Consider the following 21,534-nt stretch of genomic DNA (forward strand, 5'->3'; position numbering starts at 1 on the left):
TATTGTACCGGCCGGTTTACTCACTAAGCCGGCCACAAACGAAAACGGTACTGTATGGATATACGTACGACTTGCCTGATGGGACCACTGGACCAGGTATCAAAAATCGAGACTGGCCAGTGTGGGCAAATTTCGCGGCTTATATACCCAAAAAGACTTATATAGTGCTCTCTCAGCTAATGATGGTCCAAGGGGACTCGTTGCGAGAACATTTTGAAAGTATCGAGTGACCCTGCACCAAATGCGGAGCTTGCAATTATCGAGGTAGGCTCGTGGGGCCTTATCTCGGCCACTCGAAAAAGATCCACGAATATACACGCTGTGGATCCCTCCCGCGTCTCTTGGCTCCCCCGCTCGCACCGAAGGGAGGAAATTAATTTTTAATCAATTTCGTTTCGCATCGTTTTTCTTTTCTAACGCATTTCTCATGTTTTCAAGATTTTCCAATGTAACATTTCAATACTTAGGAAAAAAAAAAAAACAATTTAAATATCGCAGTCGAGGTTTTTGATTATTTAATCACTGGTCCTCTATTGAGCATATATTATTGTCGATTAAGATAATGCTTTATGCAAAAGTTATGTTCTTGTAAGAACCTTGAACTCAAGATATAATTAAGTTATCAAATACTGCCACGTATGATGTAACTATAGTTAGGGTTCAATACAGATCTGGGGGGTGTCTTTTAAAAAAATTTTAAAAATATCATAAATATTTATTCTGGTATTTAGTCGAGTAGATGGGAGGAGGAGATCGCTGCATGTAAAGGTTTTTTAGATTTCTATTTTGACCTCTGGAATCTTAATTTGTAAGATTTTTAACCGCACCAGGTGTAAAAAAAATCGTTTTAGGCCAAATTAAATGTACTTATAAACCGTCATGAAGAATTTGTAATTACAGTAAGAAGGACACGCGAACCAAAAGCTTAAAAATTTAATACCGAGAGTTCTAGCACGTCAAAACAATTGCGAAGGTCGATATAGGTGACAATTAATGGCACATCCAAGTGGGATTAGATGAGATCTTAATTGTGGATCTATCAACGGGTCACCCACCCAACAAAATCCAAAAGCTTTTCTTTTGCAAGCGTGGATGCTTGGATGTAACACATAGTTGGTCGATAAGTGAAATGGATTATTTAAAAATAGGGGAAAATATCGATCACCCTGTCTCGATTGTCAAGCTCCTTTGAAAATATGGTTAAACTATAGTGTAGCTTGAAGCAAGGTGATTGGCGTTATTTATTAAATAAAATGTTAAATACTGTAGTCTACGAAAATAATAGTAGTTTTCATCTCAGAAGCACCATCGTAATCGGGGCTATTTTACGGCCCAAGTAGGAAACGAAAAATTATTTACTTAATACTATAACTCTCGATTTTTGATATTAATATTTTAATTTTTAATGTATCTGGCGCTATGGAAATATAATTCCTTATTTCGACGCTTGGGAAAAAAGTGTCAAATAGGAAATCCCTTAAAAAATAAGATGGATTGAGCGAGAGGTGGAACCCACGAGGACTTTGGTACAGAGGAAGGTACGACGGTTTACATAAAAAGAAGACAAAATCTCAATTTGCATTGGTCAATGCAATTGACTGGTAATTGACTGGTAATTACTGAGAAATTCTTGTTTTACTTTATAGTACATCCTAATTTTCATGGGGTTTAACGTTTAAAAAAAAATAATTGGCACAGTCGAGTATATATCGCAAAATCCCCAAAGAACATAACATGAGGATATTTCTCAGAAAGAAGTAGAAATTACGAATTGCAAATTTCAGTTGGTAATACAAATATTTTTGGGTATTATTTTTTGTGGAGAATGTATTTAAAAATTAACAGGTTACCAAAGTAACCAAGGTATGAATTTACAACTAGCACATTGATGGAGTGAAAATTCTTAACAGAAAATTATTTTCTGTTTTGCTATCGGATGCTTTCTCATTTAACATCAATGATTTATGTAATAAATAATATGAAGTGCAGTAAACCATAATATTATTAAGGCAAAAACAAAACCTTAAGTTATACGATACCAGTAAATACACAAATAACGTGAAAAAACTGTTGTATGATTACTAATTAAAAAAAAAAGAATTTACTCCACACTTGAAACATTATATTTGATTTTAATTTTAGCGTTTCGAACGAATTTTATAATCAAATTATTTGTAAGAAATATTTAATTTTTACATTAAATAAATTCACTATCTAATACATAAATTAAATCAAATTACTGTGAACAGCTTGAAAAATGTTTGCTTAAAAAAAAAATACATATGGCAATATGACATTAAAAAAATATGGCAGCTTTTTCTTAGAAATCAATACTTTTTATTCATATATTTAGTAGGATTTTTTACAAAAAAGTAAAAATTGATCTTATAAACTATACAAGTGAATAACAATAACTGTCACAACATAAATATAAAATCATTTACACTCTCGTGATTTATAATACAAAGTTAATATTAAAATCGTTTAGTTATACAACCATCACTCTCATTTCTCAATTACACACATTAAACTTTTGTTTCACCAAACAACACATACTTATACTACAGATTTTTTCACCATCACATGAAGATTTTCTTGGTTTTCTAAAACTCTTTGAATATCTTTTTTCACTTAAATAAATACAGGCAGAATGATATTTTTATTGAGTTTTGTACGGACTAATAACTTGAACGTATTTACAAGATAGTCTTTTATGTTCATACATTTTAAATCACAACAGTAAGTGTTTGACCAGTAAACTATAATTGTTCAATTATATCATGATCATTATTGTATGGTGGTCTGAAATCATTGTCCGATGTTGCGTACTTCGATCTCTGTAATTCTTTCGTGAAATAAGCTATTGTTTTTTTCAGTCCTTCATTTAGTGGGACTTTTGGCTCCCAATTAAGATACTTTTTAGCTCTAGATATATCTGGTTTTCGACGATGAGGATCGTCTTCAACAGCAGCTAGTTCAACTATCTTACTTGTTCCTCCAACCAGATCTTTTATTATTTGTGCAAATTCTATAAATAAATTAAGATAGCTTGAAAACTGTTCATACATGAAACTATATTTCTGATTTTTTAACTCTAAAAAAAAATCATTGACTGTTAATGATATTTTATCAATACCTTCGATTGTATGTTCAGTTGGATTACCAATGTTGATGGGCTGGCTGAAATTCGAGGCCATCAAAGCAACTAGCCCATCAACCAGATCTGAAACGTACTGGAACGATCTGGTTTGCTTGCCATCGCCATATATTGTTATAGAATGGTTTTGCAATGCTTGAAGAATAAAGTTTGAAACCACACGACCATCATTCATGTGCATCCTAGGCCCATAAGTGTTGAAAATACGCGCGACACGAACAGAAACGTTCTCTTGATGCTGATAAGCATAACTTAATGTTTCTGCAACACGCTTTCCTTCATCATAACACGCTCTTGGGCCTTAAAATAAATAACGAATTTTTTTTTACAAGGCTAAAAATAATTTCTGCGTGCATTAATTACAAACATATAAAAAATAACGATTTAATAGCGTAGGGTATTAAAATGTATTTGTTATATTTACCTATTGGATTCACATGACCCCAATACGTTTCAGATTGAGGATGCTCATCTGGATCACCGTACACTTCAGAAGTACTTGCTATCAAAACCTTGGCACCAACACGTTTGGCAAGACCTAAAATTGTGGTAACATAATAGTTGAACTTAAGCTATAAAGTAATAATCTAACTACCCCTTAAGTCTTTCTGATTAATTGTGCAAAATCACTTACCCAACATATTTATTGTTCCTAACGTATTAGTTTTTATAGTCTTAACAGGATTCAACATGTAATGCGGTGGGCTGGCAGGACTGGCCAGATGATAGATTTCATCTACCTCAACGTACAAAGGCCTAACGACATCATGGTGAACAAGCTCGAAGTTTTCATGGCCAATCCAGTGTTCGACATTTCTCTTTCTGCCGGTGAAAAAATTGTCAAGAACAATGACCTCGTGTCCAGCCAGCATCAAATGATCAACCAAATGCGAACCCACAAAACCAGCACCACCGGTGATCAGTATACGCTTTCTACTTCTGTAATTTAAGAACTTGACCATAGGATAATTTTTGGGCATTTGGTTTTCAAGTCTTGTCTCGAAACGCTTGAGCTTTTCTTCAAGCTCTCGGATCCTAGTTTTGGCCTCCTGAAGATTTCTTATGTCAGACAAGGTACCTTCTGCCCTGACATCAGCGGCTTTTTTTAGCGCACTGTTGATACTATCGATCGACAACCTGTCACGAAAGCTGGGCAATGCGTTATCGTTACCTTCGGACCCTACCAAAGTCTTGTAAATTCCTAAAACTAGAAAAAAAAAAATATTTTTTTTTAACAAAACAATCGATACTTGTAAGTAGTCGTGCAATGAGAGAAAGTTTAAAAACAGTACTCACCTAAAATTACGGCAATGAGCAAAAAAATTATTTGCTTCATTTTTCGTTGAATGGTCATGACGTTTTGCACAAAACATGAGTGCTATTTATTATTAAACTCGAGACTCACGGCATTATTTACAGATTAAAAGGTAAATCGAACGCTCACTTATCATTGATATAACCTGCGTATGACAGCTATACCTACACACGCGACAACAACTTCAAGATTACGAGTGTTGTTGGAACAGCATATTTTTATTTTATACTTACGCTGAAATATACATTGTTGGAAAAATGTTCATAGTGATTTTGGAGGTAATATTCTCCAAAGAATCCAAAGATGAACCTATTTCAGATGGACATTCTATAGGTCTACAATAAAGCATCTAACGAAATTTTGAGAGAATATAGAGTCTTTAAATTTAAGTTTAAGTAGGTATTTATTGGCTTTTGTAAATACATATCGCCATTTACACAGTATATGCACTGTACATATATGCATAAGAATAATTTATAAAATTAACAATAAAAATATACAGTGTTGTTAGTTACAGAGGGTTAACAAGGAATTGTTAATTGCAGCCAGCGCCATCTAGCAGTATTCACTTTCTCGAAAATCTCGAAAGCCAAAGGTGGCAAAGGACCTTCGAAGGACTTCGAAGTCATTGAAGTCATCGAAACGATGTCATCGATGTAAACCTTCCATTTCAATTGAAATGGCTATGTAACTTAAGTATAAAAATCATTCAATTCTAAATACTTAAATTTACATATTTGTCAACAAATTCCAAAATATCTCAGGGAAAATTGAGTCTTATCACGGAAATTTTGAATTTGTTTATAGCAGTAAAACCCATCAACAGTATAGTTAGTACTTACAGGTCGACAGTAAGGCCGCTCAACGATTACAGGTAGCTTTTGCAGAACACATTACTTGTAAAATTACCGAGTAGTCAGTACATCAGTAGGCATAAGAAACACTACTTAAGTACTGCCGCGACCGCTACTTCGTCTGCCTTTACATATTCATCATTTTGAAGCTGTAAAAGCCTTTAAGGACTTAACAAAGCTTCATTTTTTTTTTAAAAATAAATCAATAAAAAATTATTTGCAAAAATTACGTTTTTGACGTTTTAATTATTTAAAATAACTAAACACTATTTTTATTATAAAACATGTGAAAGAAACTATTAGACTTGCGTGACTAGCTTAATTAATAAATAATTATCAAATTAATGTATTTGTGACACATTTCAAACGTGCAAGAGTATGCCACGGACTAAGGAGTATCTGATACATCGATTTATGTCCAAGTGTACATTAAATAGATCAAAATAAATACATTTAGTGCTTTATTTTAGTATTTATTTAATAATTTTTCAATCACACAAATACTACAGGATATAACAAAAATTATGTTTGCAGATGATAAATTTTAGCATTAGCAAAAAGAAATAAGTAGTAAACAAAATATTCAAATGAATAATACCAGAAAGTTTTTATTTCATTATTTATTCTGGAACTCAGTACTATTTAACAATTGGTAAGTATATTCGACTAATCTTCCTTTCAATCTTTACATTGCTAAACCTGAAAAAAAAGTTTATAGTTAAATAACGTCATTGCAATCATATAGGTTTTACAAAATACAAAACCACATACTACACAAATAAATAAGACTTTTATCCTAAAAAAAACCTTCCAGATTTGGATTAGTCCAAAAAATAGCAAAAATTCAACAAATTGACTCACGTAGTTTGAAATAGCTGGTTTGTGCTGTGTTTCGTGACAACATTGAAAGTGCAAATGTAAAGTAAGTTTATCAAAAATATCTTGTAGACCGATTGTTGGATAAAAAATAAAGTTAAATACAAAAGTTGTGTGAATTTATAATGAATCGTTAAACTCGATACCCTTGACTTGTGCTTTTTTTTCTCAGTGACATTTTTACACGTGGGATAAAGTACATTAAATTTGTTTGTTTCATATAACTTCCCATTAAACTTTTTTCTATCCAACTGTTGGTTTCCATAATATTTTGAATAAAAGTATTGTACCTTTACACTTTCACTATTCTTGAAAAACCTTTGGCAAACTCGTTACAAAATTTTAATAGCCAATTGAATAAATTTTTAGCTATTTTTCAATCCAATCAATATCTGAAGAACATTTCTGAATTACAGAATTTTAGTGCTTATTTGTTAGGAGTATATTTGTTGGTGTAACAGAATTTACGAGTGCTCTGATAAACGAATCTGGCCATGAAAATTGTTTCAAGTGCTTTTAAATGTTATTCTTAAACGAACTGTAAACAAGGTATGAAGACAAGAAATGATTAATAAATCAAATAAAATGCTACAAAGGCAAGTAATTCTTAACGTATTCATAAAGTTGGATTATAGATGAAATAGAAATAACTATTACTTTAATCTGAAATAAATGTAACACGTATGTCTATACATGGTACTAGACCACAGATACAGATACTTTGAGTTGCTTTGAGTAAACACGAATAGATAATCGATACACCTAATGGCTCTTCTTGGAGTTGGCATAAGCGTGACTATTGATATCGCTTGAACCAATTTCGATGGTTAGATTAGTTATCAGTAGACGTAAAGTCCTTTTAAAACAAATTTTGGAACTAAAGACAAGTATGTAATATTCAGAACTTTAAACAATTAGCCTACCATTGCTAGCTTTGCATTGACGAAGAAGTTGATTCAATTCTTCGCATGATGACAATTCATATTGATTTTGAGCACACTCTAAAAATTGCTTTATTTCCCAAGCACAAGCTCCAGCAGGTTGTGCAGAGTTTGAACTAGGAGATGCCACAGCTGATGAAGCTGGTGCTTCATTAGATCCTCCACTAAACATTCCAGTCATAGCATGGCCAATGGTGTGACCTACAGCAGAACCAATGGCAACACCACCAGCAGTTGCAGCCATTTGGCCCATTAATGATGGCTGCTGAGGTTGAGCCATTGCCGGTGGTGCAACTGAAGTTGGAGCTGGTGCATATTTAGCTGGTGCTGAGGTTCGCTGCATAGAAGCGGCAGGTTGCCTGACCCTGGAAAATTATTTAGATCATCTTATAATCATCATTAATTAACACACACATAAACACAAATGGTAAGAAGTTAACAGAAATAAATATTAATGTGTTGTTTTTCTTCTTTTGCTATAATGTTTTTATGTACACTTTCAATAGTTAAAAAAAAAAAATAAAATATGAATTCAATGAAAAATTACTTATTATTGCATAGTAAATTGCGATTAGGTGACTCATTTTTATTTTATCAAGACAAATAAAAGTTGCATAATTTCTCAAGTAAAAAATCATACACAATGTAATAGCAAATTTTGGCAGTTGAGTCACTTTTATCGACTACATATTAAAATGAAATAGCATTTGGTACGTAGTTTAGCTGACGAATTGCATAAGCATGATGTAAAGAGTATTTCCCAAGATATGGAAATCACGTGTATTTAAGATATCACGTGTATAGCAAGCAAGAAAAATTTTTTTATAACAAAGGTTTAAAAGAAGAGTGTTACGTACGTCCTTGGAGGAGGTCCAGATGCTCGACCACGTCGTGGCATTTTAACTAAAAATTAATCAGAACTATAAATAGGTTAAAACTTGGACAAAAAATTAATAGAATTTTAATAAAGCAAGTTTCCGTACATTTAGTGCAGTTTTACTCGAAGTTCCCTTGTTAACTGTGTAAAAGAAATGTTTTATTGGATTCAACAATAGTTGAAGTAGAATTATCTATGCTTGAATTTGAGAAAGACAACGTCTTTGTCTATTAACTTTCGACAAACTAAAAAAAGCGATGTCATATGGTTGCGTTGGGTTGCGTGTTGCGTCTGAGTCAATTCAAGTTCAAGAACTTGGCGTTCAAAATTATTTTTTTGAAAGCTATCTTGTTTATCTTGGATTCAAACGATTGCGCGTAAAAATCAAAAAAATAATTGTAAAAGCAATTTTTCGTTTAAGACCGCCTTTTTAAGATATATCACATCAAAATTTGGGTATCAAAATAATACATTTATACTGTAATTTTTAGCTATTATATATATAATATAACCTTATTATTGTAAGTCAAATCAATTTATTTTCACAGATGTCATTGCACGTTTGACGCGCAATCAAAATATGTATAAAAATACTTACAAAATTTCGATCAATTAATATAAATGGCTGGATATTGAATTCCGCAATCGTCGCATCTGCAACTTCGTTCATACTAATGTTCCCTTGTTCCCTATAATACAGTCCGTTCGGTTAGTTCGTTCCAATCATTTTATTTTTGTTCCATTTCTTTTGTTTCCTTCGCTAATCATTCCGCCAATCAGCCTGGGTCCGTACCATATAACTTTTTTTGCTTTGCAGGCCCTATGTTATAACATAGGCCGATGTATATGGTACGGACCCAGAATGATTTAGATGATTTGTAGTCAAGTCTTACAAAGATTTGTACGATTTTTTGTTTGACGAACATGCAAACGAATCATTTTATTTGCAAACATTAAAAAAAATGGTCTTGGAATAGTAGACATTTTTACAATACCTACTTGTGAATAAAGGTACAAATGCTGGAAAAAGTTTAAAAAATTTATATAATCTTTGGTTTGATGAAAAAGGAGAGAAAAAATCAGTTATGTGGAAACTCTTCTTGAAAATGATATTAGTTTAACAAAAATCTCTAGAATTTTGAAAAAAGCTGTCAAAATATTGTCCAAGATTTTTTAATTTTATACAACTTGTGGTTCGACGATAGAGGAAAAAAAACAGAATATTTGAAAGCCATTGAAAAATACGGAATTAGTGCGTCAAATATTTATGATTTTTTTAACAGGACAGAACAAAATTCAGACACTTTTCAAGCTGTGCTAAAATTTTTTTTTGATGAAAAAGGAAATAAATCAGATTACTTGTTAACTTGTGAAAAATATAATGTTAGCTTACTAACAATTTTTGACTTTTTAAAAAGAACAAAACCATATACAGTGAGTATCTTTGAACAACTGTACGATATTTGGTTTGGTAAGTATAAAAACAAAAAGTTATGTTTGAAAATGTTGAACAACGAAGGAGTGAATTTATCCGACATGTCGAAAATTCTAAGTGGCTCAGGTCTACAAACTCCAAATGCATTTAGAAATTTGTGCGAACTTTGGTTCGACAACGAAGGAAATAAAACACGTTATCTAAGAATTATCAACGAAAATGGCGTTCCTTTGATTGACATATGTCACATCTTGCAAGGAGCCAAATCTAGTGCCTCGAAAACTTTTAAAGATTTGTTTGATCTTTGGTTCGATGACAAAGACGACAAAACTACGTATCTAAGGGTTGTCGAAGAAAAAGTCATCAATTTAAGCAATACATGTAAAATATTAAGTAATACTGGATCCAATGCTGTGACTTACTTTATGAAATTGTACGACTACTGTCTCAAACATGGCGATGTGACGAACATATTTACTATTCGTTCGAAACTTTGTATAAAAGGTGATGTTATGTTGTAAATAATTTTTTTAAATCACGAGTATGTTAAATTTAATGCTATGTATTATGTATAAAAGTAAAATCTATTTTTCTACAAATAAATTATTTTACAAGAATTACATGTTTAAGTTAATTGCGATAAAACCTTTATAATTTGAATCCTATTAGGTATCCAATTCAATGGTAATTGAAATTTGTGCGCCTACTATGATTTTTTTACAAATTCGTTTTATAGTTTAAATTTATTGAAAATATTTGGTAAGACTCAAAAGAATCAATCACAAAGTTACCTTGATAGCATTTGCAAGAGATTATGTGACGTATTAAAATTATTTAAAAAATATAAAGTATTTTCCAAAATGTTATGCAGTTTCGGAAATGTAGTACAATATTATAATTAATTTATATGCACAGTTTCATCCACACAATACATTTATCCATTAGGATTTATTGCTCTTAACACCAAGTTTTCCTTAAATTTAACATGACGACGAAAATTGAAGTGATCGAGGTGATGGGTGGCACGTTTGGCAGTTCTCATTTTGGTAAAAATTTAAAACTCTAGTATAGCATCATCATTTTCAACCTAATCTGTATGTGAACATAGTAATATTTTTATATTATTGACCTTCTGTATCTTTTTTTATTTCCACTCAAATTCAGCAGGAAAATAAATTACTTCTTGTTCCTTTTTTTATCTGCAATGTATTGGAATTTTTTTTAAAATAGTTGAAAGTAACCCAACAAAACTGAAAAGTACCTATTTAGAATGATAAATGTATACGATTTATTTTATATAACTAAAGACAAATAAAATATGAAATTTATAGGCAAATAAAATTTGTATAATGTACGAAAGATATAGTATTGTAAAGGATGAAAAAATGCAATTTTTTATGAATAGTTATGTAATGTAATTATTTGTTCTCAGATGAAAATAAGAAATACATCGTTTTTGAAACTTAAATCGCTGTATCTAAAAAAAATTTCAGAAGTTAATTCCATACTTTGAACGCACGAGTGGGATACTATATTAGCAACATTATAGACTTTATGGCAAATAAAAAAAAGTTAGTTACATTATATTACAGAAAAACCGGAAATCAAAATCGTTAAAAAAGATTTTCCTTGATTAAAAAAAAGCCTCAATTTTTATTATTTATTTATATATTGTTAAAACTTAAGTTTTCAGATAGTTCAATGCCATGGCTCAAGCCCTAGACTGTGTATGCTACAAGTATGTATTTATATCATATTTTAAAAATGTTTTTATCATCAACAATTTTTCTTACATAGTAAATTGTAAAAATTTACAAAATAATATAAATCAAATCAATGAAAATATTTACTTGATTGATTCTTACTATAAAAAGTACAGTTGTATATTTTAAAAATACATATATAGTTACCTATATATAAAATCATTGGCTTATTGCCAACACGTAAATCGTTTTTTTTTCGAGTTGAGTAATTTTTTGTTTACTCTTTACCCCTCACCTCATGAAAACAATCGTTTTCTTAGCGTCAATTTATCGATAAGTAATTTTTATATGTAATAAAGTGAAGCATTTGTCTAGAAAAAATCAATCTAGAGAAACATTCACTAGAGTGGCATAAAATATCTGACACTGTTTGAAATATCCTGCTTTACATGTAAAAATATGCAGTTCCAAAATATAATTTGGGACTTAAATAACGTTGACATTTTATCGGTATCGTTTAAACTAATTTATACACATATCTCTTTGAATATAGTACGTAGCAAGTCAAAAACTAGTATATAATGATGAATGTGTATGTGTAGTGCAAGTGCGAGCTGTAAAATCGATAGATACAAACAATAATTGTTGTGCATCTATTATTTGGCCATGGCTTCATAAACGGTCGTCATTTCTGGTCTCTGCTCTTCGTACTCTTGCGAGCACCACTTCCCGTACAGTATCAGAAACATGAATATGTCACGACCTTTTTCGCCGGCGTTTTTATCTTTCAATTTACAAATGTCTTCTAATTTGTCCCCAAAACTGTCGACGTAATTTTTCAAGGATTCGCCTTTCAATTTCATTTTGTTATAAGCAGCAATGGCAGTCGCCAGTTCCAGCAATACTATGCCGTAACTGTACGTATCGATTTTCGTAGACAAAGTCTTGGTGTGTATATAGTCTTTGGGCAGATAAGATCTCGTCCCTTGGATTTTGTCTACCTACGAAATAAACTTTTGTATCATCACAGTCGTTAAATTAATAAAATTAATCACACTTGAAGCGATGATTCCAGTGCAACTCCCAAGTTAATTATTGTTAAAGTACCAAAAATTGATAAAAACTTTATCGAGTGTATCTTTTATGAAATAAATTATTAAATTCTAGTTTCATTGTCACGTGCCATAAAAATATTAAGTAGAGCATTCCTAGAGGTGATTTTATTATAAAATTTTGTTAAATCTCGAGATACATTAAAATTAAAGTTCTTATGGACATTTTTCAAAGTGCCAATTGGACGACTAAAATTTGTTATTTTTCCTTAAAAAACATCGAATAAAGACTAATCCTTATCAAAAAAATTCCACTATGTTAAGAAAAAACATTTTTTCAACGAGCTTAATTTTCTCGCGTTTTACGTGTGGTCCTTAAAACATGTATGCGTCGTAAAACCCAAGAAAAATGTTGAAAAGTTTTGTTGGAACCCCTTAAAACTACACGATACTGGTACACATGCAAAAATACGGTATGTAGGTATATGTATACACGTACTTTGACAGAAGCGTGAGCGGAGCCTTTCCTCGCGAGCCCAAAGTCCCCGATTTTCGGGTCAAAGTGCTTGGTGAGCAAAATATTGGCGCTCTTGATGTCCCCGTGGATCAAAGGCCTCGGGCGAGCCGTGTGGAGGTACTGCAGACCCCGAGCTATCCCCTTGGCTATGTTTTCCCGCTGGGGCCAGTTGAGGGGCCTGCTACCGCCCGCCAAGTGCAACCTGTCGCTCAACGAGCCGTTTTTCATGTACTGGTAAACGAGACACGGCTCCGCGCCGTCCATACTGTATGCGTACAGCGACAATACGTTCTCGTGCTGCAACGAGTTCAACAACTCGATCTCGCGGAACATTTGTTCCAACTGCAGCTCGTACAGCTTGGCGCTACTGGAGGAATTTTTTCGGTGAAGCTTTTTTACGGCCACCTCGGTGTTTTTCCACATACCTGTAAGGGAAATCGATTGGGTACACGCATGTAGTTGTTAGGGTGATGTGTATTTTTTTACCTTTGAAAACAAACGCGAATCCTCCTTTGCCCAAAAAGTTGTCTTGGTTCCAGTTGTCGGTCGCTGAAACCACCTCGTCGAACGGAATTTGCGGCAACGAGCTCGAAAACAACGGCTTGGACGTTGGCTCGCGCGATTGGCTCGACGTGTCATTTCGATGCTTCGTCGCTTTCGTCGAGGTTTTCACGCGTGTCACTTCAGTGGACGTTTCCGTGGATTTGTCTTTCCTTAGGTACATCAGCGCGTGGTATTGGTCCTCGACAAATGGCTGCAAGAACACCATTAGCCGGTAGTCTTCCATTTGGTACAACAAAATGTATAATTCCAATATTTCGTGATTGAAATTACCCCACAATGTTAGTAGCTCGTCCGCGGGGTTGTCTCCTTTCTCCAACTTTTTTATCGTCTCATCTTCGAGTTTCATGTAATCACCTATACGAATTCGGATCGATGATAAAGTCTATATATATGTATATACATTATACGACATATACTTACAAGAACAGTTGAAATTAAAACAAAAAGTATATATGTAATATTATACGTACCGGCAAGTTTTCTCCACTTGCTGTTTAGATTCAATAGTTCACATAGTTTCGTTCGTGTGGCGTATGGCAGTTCGTAGATATAAATAAAACGACTCATTGTTGGAAGAAAAAAAATTTAATTAAAATTTCTTGCACTTTTATCGTGTATACTTCTTTTACTCGGGAGCACGTGTATATACGAAATGTGCCTGTACTGTTGAATAACGAATTAATTTAAAGGTGTCATTGTTGACACTATAATATTCGTATCGCAACTGCTGGTGTTGTACACAAATAAACAGATGTACACACAGACGAAAATATAACTATCAAGTAAATTCAAATACGAGGAAATACTAGATCATTAAAAGGTGGGCAACAAATTGATAGAGCTAAAGATAATATGTGATAACCGGGGGGACAGTTATAACGTGTAAAGTATACAGCAATAGTGAATGGATTTCAAATAATACTACTATTTATAAATTTAAAAAAATAATTCAAACCTTGCCGTGGAAAATGGCACTTGAGAAACGATGATCTCTCACTCTCGTACGGCTGATGATAAGAATTTGTCATGATTACTTTCGTAGTATTTATTTAATCAAAATCAAAAAAGACGCATGTATGCAATTCTAGTACTTATTATAAACTTTACATATACTAAGAAATAACTTACTAAATGTGTATTGATTTTTTTTCTTCCCAGATTATTAAGACTCTGTTACTACTGGGTTGTTAAATAAAGATTGTTATGTCGTTGGGTCACAGTAACGAAAAATCAAATGAACTGTTTTACTACAATCTTGATGCAGTTATATCTGCCATCTGACCAAATTTCAAGTTGATTTATCCACTCCTGGTTGATTCGAGCAACAAATTTTCAAAGTACATGCATGACCCTTAATGGATAAATAATGGTCCTATAAACATGAACTTTATTAAAGTTTAAAATTCTTACAATAAAAGGTTGTAAAAAAAAGCTTGAATAAATACAATCGTCACAGAGGGTTTGGTCTTTTAAACAATTACATTTTTAATCGGTTTAAATAATAAATGGCATTACATATTATCGGTTTGAATTGGCACTTTGGGCCGGATCAATTCGGTCGACTTGGATAGCAATTTTTACTATTTTACTTCTTTAATCGACTTAAATAAAAATTTCGAATAATTTAATTTTATCCAATTTATTGATGATTAAAAAAAAAAAATTTTTTGCCATCTTAATTAATATGCGTTTTGCACAATTTTTTAACTCTATTTGTAGTTCTATATTCATTTCAATATTTCATTTCGTAAAGAAAAACGAAAAATAGCTTATTGTCAAAGTTTTTCTTGAATAAAAGTTCGGTATTCTTCTACTACTGCAGTATTTCATAAGTAAGTCGATTTTATCAAACGGCATTTGTTTGCATATATTAATCTTCCTAACGCGTGTTGTTACTTCAGTTTATAGGTAAAAAAGAAGGAAAAAAAATTATAATTTGCCAACAAAGATAATAATCAAGTTAAATTATAGTATAAGAGTGTCGCCATTTCATTTAATTCCATTAAAGTCGATTGATTTGATTCGATCCAAATTGCCGATTCAAATCGATAAACTTCAATGCCACTTTTTTCTATTAAAGTCATTTCGTTAACGAGCCACTTGGCACACGTATGTATGACATAAAAAAAATATATTTCAAAACTAGATGTAATGAAATTCGATTAAAAACAATTGTCTTGACCGAAATAGACCGAAAAGCTCATTAAAGTCAATTGAAATTTGGTTTTACCTATGTACTTCATAAGATTATAGTTTTCGACACGGTTTGTTTTAGTGGAATCGGCAAAGTGCCTGCCTCCAAATCCGCCGCAGGTCCTGGGTGTCCCAAGCTCCGTCATTGCAACGTTCTTCAACCGCATTTAGACATTTCTCATCCAATATTGCGGTATTTTAATAATGTAAACCGGTATAAAGTAATGTAAACTTCTGACCAAAAAAGATTTTGTTTAATATTGTTTTTTTAACCATTAATTTTAATCGCTTTGAATCAGCGTCCATATATAATCAATTGGCTCCAATTGAGTTTTGTGGCATTAAAATTCATTATTGGAAACGCGATTGAATTTTTTAAAATCAACTTTGATCGACCTTTTTATAACAAGGTAAGTATGTACACCAGCATTTTTGAAAATTTTCTGAACAACAATAGGTCTATTATTATATCCACTATAGGTATCTCAGAATTCAAATATAATTAAATAAAAAACAACTTATTCAAATATGGTATGAATCAAATAATATTGGAAACAAGTAAATTTCAGAGCTTTTCATTTATTTTATTCAGTTGTGATAAGTCCATTTAACATACAACATTTTTATAATATATCGGACGAATGCTCAAACATCACATCAGCCTTTTTACTGTTTATATAATTCAAGTGGTTTCAAGTGATTTACACATCCCTTAATATTTGTACTTTGTCAATTTTTACATTTTTGTTTTCTACATTGGATACATGATGAAAAATTCATTAACAACAAGCATAAACAAAAGCTATAACATAATTTTTGTCTTTCAAGTAATTAAAATTCTCAACAACTGCTTTTTTTGTTTTTGATAGACAAAAGTTAAGTATTTTTATTAATTGTGTTCTGTGAACATGAAAATGATGCGTATTTGAAAAATAGTAACAGTACAAAAATATCATATCAGCTTACCATCATTTCACGTTCTTTTCGTTATTTTTTAATTTTTTATTGTACGAAAAATTAAATTAAATAAAACAATTTCAACTTCCTTTTCAAAACTTCATGAAAGCTGCTAGAATATTCAACAATTTATTTGACAAGACACTGGATAAAAGTGATTACTATCCACGGAGCAATCATCTCAATTTCAGGAACTATTGCAGTACTCTTTGAGAATAGTTTCAACATCCAATGTGTTAATGTCGATAGAAGTGCGTGTAGTTGAAATAATACTCCTTACTAAACTACTAAAGAATTCAAAATGCTTTGGATTTTCAGAGTACCTTTCAAATTGATCCAAGTTGTCTAGTAATTTCAAAGTCAAGCTGTTGTAGTTTTCATTTATCACGTCCATAATTTGCTGTTCCGACGGTGTGGAAATATTTTCCTTGGCCAGCCATTCGCTTATTTTTGGCGAAAAGTGATTCAAAATGTCACGTATATTGACCAATGAATTGGTCAATTTAAGTGCACTCTCCTTATACTCGTAAGATTCATTGGTTGAGTACCTGATGCCCATTGTATTGAGATTTATGAATATTAATTTCATTCTTATGATTTCGTAAAAGAGTTCATCATAAGTGTTGTAAGACGAGAGAAACATATCACCGTAAGTCACGAATATATTCAGTATGTTAACAACTTTAGTGGCCAAAGAAAAAATGTCCATTTTTTTAACAAAGTAGCTTTCATGCGAGGATAAAAATTTTAAAAGATTTATAAGCACGGTCCACAAGTTTATCCACTGATAAGATAATCTGACGCGACAGCGTTTCTGATAACACAGTATTCTCAACAAAATCCCTATACAATGGTGATAAAGTTCAAGGGGAAATTTTTTCATCATGTGCGAAGTTATAAATTCCACAAGGAGATCTAACAGCGTTGCAGCTAACGGTTGGGCAGATACAATTTTGTTGTTACTTTTTCTGTGATGCATTGGCATCTTATGCAGCTGAACCCTAAACGCGAGATTGGCGTCGTGCATCAAACTATTGGCGTATTGGTCTTCGGAAATGCAACTCATGATCAGGAAACACAGTTTAACATTGTGAATGACTTTTTCCGTTTTTGTTGCTTGAATCACGATAGAACAGTACTGAAAAAAGACAGCCAACAAATTTACCGGCTGAGTTGTGACGTCCGGAGCTTGAAATCCCAAAAGCTTTTGATTGGCATTCAGTGTATTGTTCGGTGATGGCGGGGAACTTGTGTCACTCTGTGTGTAGGCCAAAGTAGTAACGAAGTTTCTATTGAGATGAGTCGCCTCGTAGAGAGCAAGCAGCAGAGCATTATTTTCTCGAATTTGCTGGCTCTTTGCCTCCTCTTCGCCGACAAAAATATTACCAATCATATTTGTCAGAGATGAAAGCCAAGACACTTGAACATCAGGCTTGAGTTGATCAAACTGTCTACAAAACGTTGACAGTGAACTTGAAATAACTTGCCCATATCCATTCAAGGCAAGTTCATCATCTAAAATCGACAATTTCACTATAAAAGGATTCGCACTCTCATGTTTCCTGTAGTTGACAAGAAGAGTAAGGATCAAAACTACGTTGTACCCATGCTCGTTTCTTGCAGCAGTTTCCCGCAGCAGCTGTATCAGAGATTCAAACACACTGCTACTCATGACAAAATCCAGAAGCATGTTTTGGTTGATGTTATCCAGTCCAGTGGCAATGATCAAAAACAGTTTTAAATACATGGACTTGAGGGTCGCGGAGTATTCACCATTCAAAAAGATGTTGCTGTGCTGTATAAACACAGTCATCCTCTCTTCAACATTCTCATCTCCAAAGGTAACGTCTATGAAATCAAAGCTCTTGTCGTTCTGATTGGCCTTCTTGTAAAGCGCAAACAGTACAGCCGACAGGGTCTGCATGGAGTAAACTATTCTGTAGGCGTTTTCATCCCCCAGGGCGTCGATGCAATGCGACACTAGAAGATTGAGGTTCCTCTTGCACTGGCAGAACATCTCCTCGTTCAACTTGAGTATTTCGCTATCTATGTGTGACACAATAGGCTTGATCAGGAACAGCTCGTTCCAGTAGTTGGGGTTGCTAACAGTCAGCTCCTCGCCTCTGAACAGGCTCTCGTACATGGTGTAAAATTTGCCTCGGTACTGGCGCTTGGCACCAGACTCGCTTCGCTTCCTCGTAGCCATCGTTGTACGACTTCAAAACTGTAACAATAATAGAAAAATAGCCTTGCAGTATCTTAAAACCAAAAAAATGAGTCAACAAACAGGTGAGTACATTTACAGTCACTACAAATTTAAATGTTCTACTTACTTAACAAACCAAACTGCAGTTAGGCATTCTTCCTGTCTGAAAACTTACATGCCTTGTGTGGCACCCATGAAACAAAGCTGGTTACATCAATTATGGAATGCGTCCTTACAAGCAGAATACAAATTAAGTAGTTTCTTGAGTCATCATCATCATAATCGTACTATAGGTTGTCCATAATTAAGTATATGTACATGGGCTTTAAAGAGAGAATGCAAACCTCCTTTTTTTATTTGTAAACTTATAGATTATATTTAAAAAAAGGCTATTGGCAATTGCACAAACAGTGAATGGTTGTGTATTAATGCATTTGAGAAGCTAAAAATGTAAATATATTTTAACAAAATTTAAAAAATGAAGAACACAAGATAGGTACTGGAGACACAGTGAAAATTGCAGCGGAAAAGTTGACACACTCTTTTGACATTGCACTACTTGCGAGAGAGGAGTATCATGTTAGGTTAGGCGTGAAAATCGAAAAGCACCACCACCTTCGACCCTCGACCCTCGACAATTATAATACATTTGTTTTTCGCATCATCTTTTTTCTCACAAAAAAGGTGTTTTTTATCATTCTGGTAAAGAGAGCACGGTGTAAGATATACGTGAAGTTATGTGTAGTAATTATAGTAGGTAAGTAGTGCCGTATGGCCGATTTTATTAAATTATATAAGTAGAATATCCATACTTTTGGAGGTAGATTTTCGGGTAGAAGATAAATTATAAACTTGCCGCAAATAGCACAAATGACGTCAACTTTTTGATGTCTACCCACAAAATTAGTTGCGGCTGGTTTATGATTGACTAAATGGCTCTACCGTAAATAGTTATAATTATTTGGATCAGCGCCATCTAGCGTTGCGGATTTCTGAACTAAAAAGTGGCCCTAAACTTTTGACCCACAGCATTAGCGCTTAGAGCCATTTAGCCAATTATAAACCAGCCGCAACTCATCATGTTGCTATAAAATAAAAAAATAACGATATATGTGTTTTTGGCGGCAAGTAAACAATCTATTTTCTACCAAAAAATCGACTTCCTATGTATTTATACTTTTGAAGATAAATTTTCGAGTAAAAGATAGATTGTTAACTTGCCGCCAAAAACACATGTATCGTTATTTTTTCATTTTATAGCTACAAGATGAGTTGCGGCTGGTTTATAATTGGCTAAATGGCTCTAAGCGCTAATGCTGTGGGTCAAAAGTTTAGGGCCACTTTTTAGTTCAAAAATCCCCAACGCTAGATGGCGCTGATCCAAATAATTATTGCTATAACTTATGGTAGAGCCATTTAGTCAATTATAAACCAGCCGCAACTGATCTTACAGACATAAAACATAAAATCAACGTTGTCTGTACTGTTTGCGAAAAGTTTACAATCTATTTTTTACCCAAAAATTTACCTATATATTTATACTTTTGGAAGTAGATTTTAGGTGAAAGATAAATTGTAAATTTGCCGCAAATAACACATACAACGTTAACTTTTTATTTAATACGTATACAATTAGTTGCGGCTTGTTTATAATTGATTACATGGCTCTACTGTAAATTGTAATAATTACAGTAGAGCCATGTAAACGTTAGTATATTTGCATGAATTAATACAAGGAAAAAAGTTCAACTCATTGAAGTTAAATATACCCGATGATAACACGCACGATTTCTCATATGCTAGAAAAAAATCAAAGAAAACATATTGATGGATGATGATCTAAAGCTTGTATAAGTTTCTTGTAGTTTTTTTTTTGGTAACAAGTGTACACACGTACATGTCATATATGTAATTCTTACTAATATCGGAAGGTAATTTAATAATTATAGTAAACAGATAGCTTTTTAAGTAACAGTAATTGCCCTTGACACACATTTATACGACTAAAACTTGGTAACTTCCTTAAGATATACTACTTGAAATCATGAACTTTTCGGAAAAAAAACATTCTTGAATTTTATTAATATAATTTCATTGCATTCTTTTAAAGTACATTAATTCGTGTGGTGCCTCGTGATATTTTTCATTTCCTAATTATCATCACAACAGTAGTGTTTAAATAAGTATGTTTAGTTTGAAGTAAACGTTTGCTATGGCATGCAAACATACCCATCAACATAATTTTTCTCAGAGCTACGCAAAATCATTATCATACTAATATTATATTTGCTTTATTCAAACACGTTACTCATAGATAATAACAACAGGTTAAATACAACGTAAGATATCTCTTGTCAATCAATTAAACGTGTGTGCAATGCAATTGTCATCTTGATCCTTGTCCCCCCTCCCCTACATAAGGCACCCTTGTATAAACAAAAATCATTAATAGTAGTAATAGTAAAATAGTAGTACTTATAGTAATCACTAGTAGTGATTCACTACTAAGTAGTCGATTTTATAAGCCGAATAAGATAAGTAGAACATTTATGGTTTTGGAGGTCGATTTGCAGGTAAAAATTAGATTGTAAACTTGCCGCAAACAGCATTAGTCACGTCAAATTTTTATTTTCTATCTATTAAATTAGTTGCGGCTGGTTTATAATTGATTAAATGGCTCTACTATAAGTTATAGTAGCAATTATTTGGATCAGCGCCATCTAGCGTTGGGGATTTTTGAACTAAAAAGTGGCCCTAAACTTTTGACCCACAGCATTAGCACTTAGAGCCATTTAGCCAATTATAAACCAGCCGCAACTTATTTTGTAGCTATAAAATGAAAAAAATAACGATACATGTGTTTTTGGCGGCAAGTTAACAATCTATT

At 32.8% G+C, this 21,534-nt stretch overlaps 4 protein-coding genes across 7 annotated transcripts; all 4 read right to left on the reverse strand.

Moving 5' to 3' along the window:
- Positions 1–2,453: 2,453 nt before the first annotated feature.
- Uxs (UDP-xylose synthase) lies at positions 2,454–4,688 on the reverse strand. The gene is made up of 5 exons (XM_014356506.3): positions 4,454–4,688; positions 3,792–4,364; positions 3,582–3,695; positions 3,137–3,457; positions 2,454–3,028 (listed from the first exon to the last, which is right to left on the reverse strand). Exons 1-5 carry the CDS (start codon positions 4,509–4,511, stop codon positions 2,760–2,762), a joined length of 1,335 nt encoding a protein of 444 aa, XP_014211992.2. The 5' UTR covers positions 4,512–4,688; the 3' UTR covers positions 2,454–2,759.
- Positions 4,689–5,786: 1,098 nt separating this feature from the next.
- Chchd2 (Coiled-coil-helix-coiled-coil-helix domain containing 2) lies at positions 5,787–8,318 on the reverse strand. Of its 3 annotated transcripts, XM_014356535.2 has the most exons (4): positions 8,127–8,317; positions 8,001–8,046; positions 7,126–7,508; positions 5,787–6,025 (listed from the first exon to the last, which is right to left on the reverse strand). In XM_014356535.2, the coding sequence occupies exons 2-4, from the start codon at positions 8,039–8,041 to the stop codon at positions 6,012–6,014; spliced, it is 438 nt and encodes a 145-aa protein (XP_014212021.1). In that variant the 5' UTR covers positions 8,042–8,046; positions 8,127–8,317; the 3' UTR covers positions 5,787–6,011. The 3 variants fall into 3 exon arrangements, with proteins under 3 accessions (XP_014212021.1, XP_014212022.2, XP_089447263.1); XM_014356536.2 differs by lacking the exon at positions 5,787–6,025 and having other exon boundaries at positions 7,109–7,508; positions 8,001–8,063; positions 8,127–8,318; XM_089591137.1 differs by lacking the exon at positions 5,787–6,025 and having other exon boundaries at positions 7,109–7,508.
- A 2,595-nt stretch (positions 8,319–10,913) lies between these two features.
- LOC106641954 (serine/threonine-protein kinase pelle-like) lies at positions 10,914–14,041 on the reverse strand. Of its 2 annotated transcripts, none has more exons than XM_014356548.2 (4): positions 13,762–14,041; positions 13,214–13,645; positions 12,710–13,152; positions 10,914–12,159 (listed from the first exon to the last, which is right to left on the reverse strand). In XM_014356548.2, the coding sequence occupies exons 1-4, from the start codon at positions 13,856–13,858 to the stop codon at positions 11,815–11,817; spliced, it is 1,317 nt and encodes a 438-aa protein (XP_014212034.2). In that variant the 5' UTR covers positions 13,859–14,041; the 3' UTR covers positions 10,914–11,814. The 2 variants fall into 2 exon arrangements, with proteins under 2 accessions (XP_014212034.2, XP_089447348.1); XM_089591222.1 differs by having other exon boundaries at positions 10,914–12,155; positions 12,706–13,152.
- A 2,002-nt stretch (positions 14,042–16,043) lies between these two features.
- On the reverse strand, positions 16,044–19,412 carry LOC106641941 (armadillo-like helical domain-containing protein 3). Its single transcript, XM_089591552.1, has 2 exons — positions 18,775–19,412; positions 16,044–18,665 (listed from the first exon to the last, which is right to left on the reverse strand). Exon 2 carries the CDS (start codon positions 18,645–18,647, stop codon positions 16,629–16,631), a length of 2,019 nt encoding a protein of 672 aa, XP_089447678.1. The 5' UTR covers positions 18,648–18,665; positions 18,775–19,412; the 3' UTR covers positions 16,044–16,628.
- Positions 19,413–21,534: the final 2,122 nt, after the last annotated feature.

The sequence above is a fragment of the Copidosoma floridanum genome, unplaced genomic scaffold (genome assembly GCF_036245765.1).
Source record: "Copidosoma floridanum isolate Cflo_tuat_1 unplaced genomic scaffold, Cflo_Japanese_pri ptg000013l, whole genome shotgun sequence".
Classification (NCBI taxonomy): domain Eukaryota; kingdom Metazoa; phylum Arthropoda; class Insecta; order Hymenoptera; family Encyrtidae; genus Copidosoma; species Copidosoma floridanum.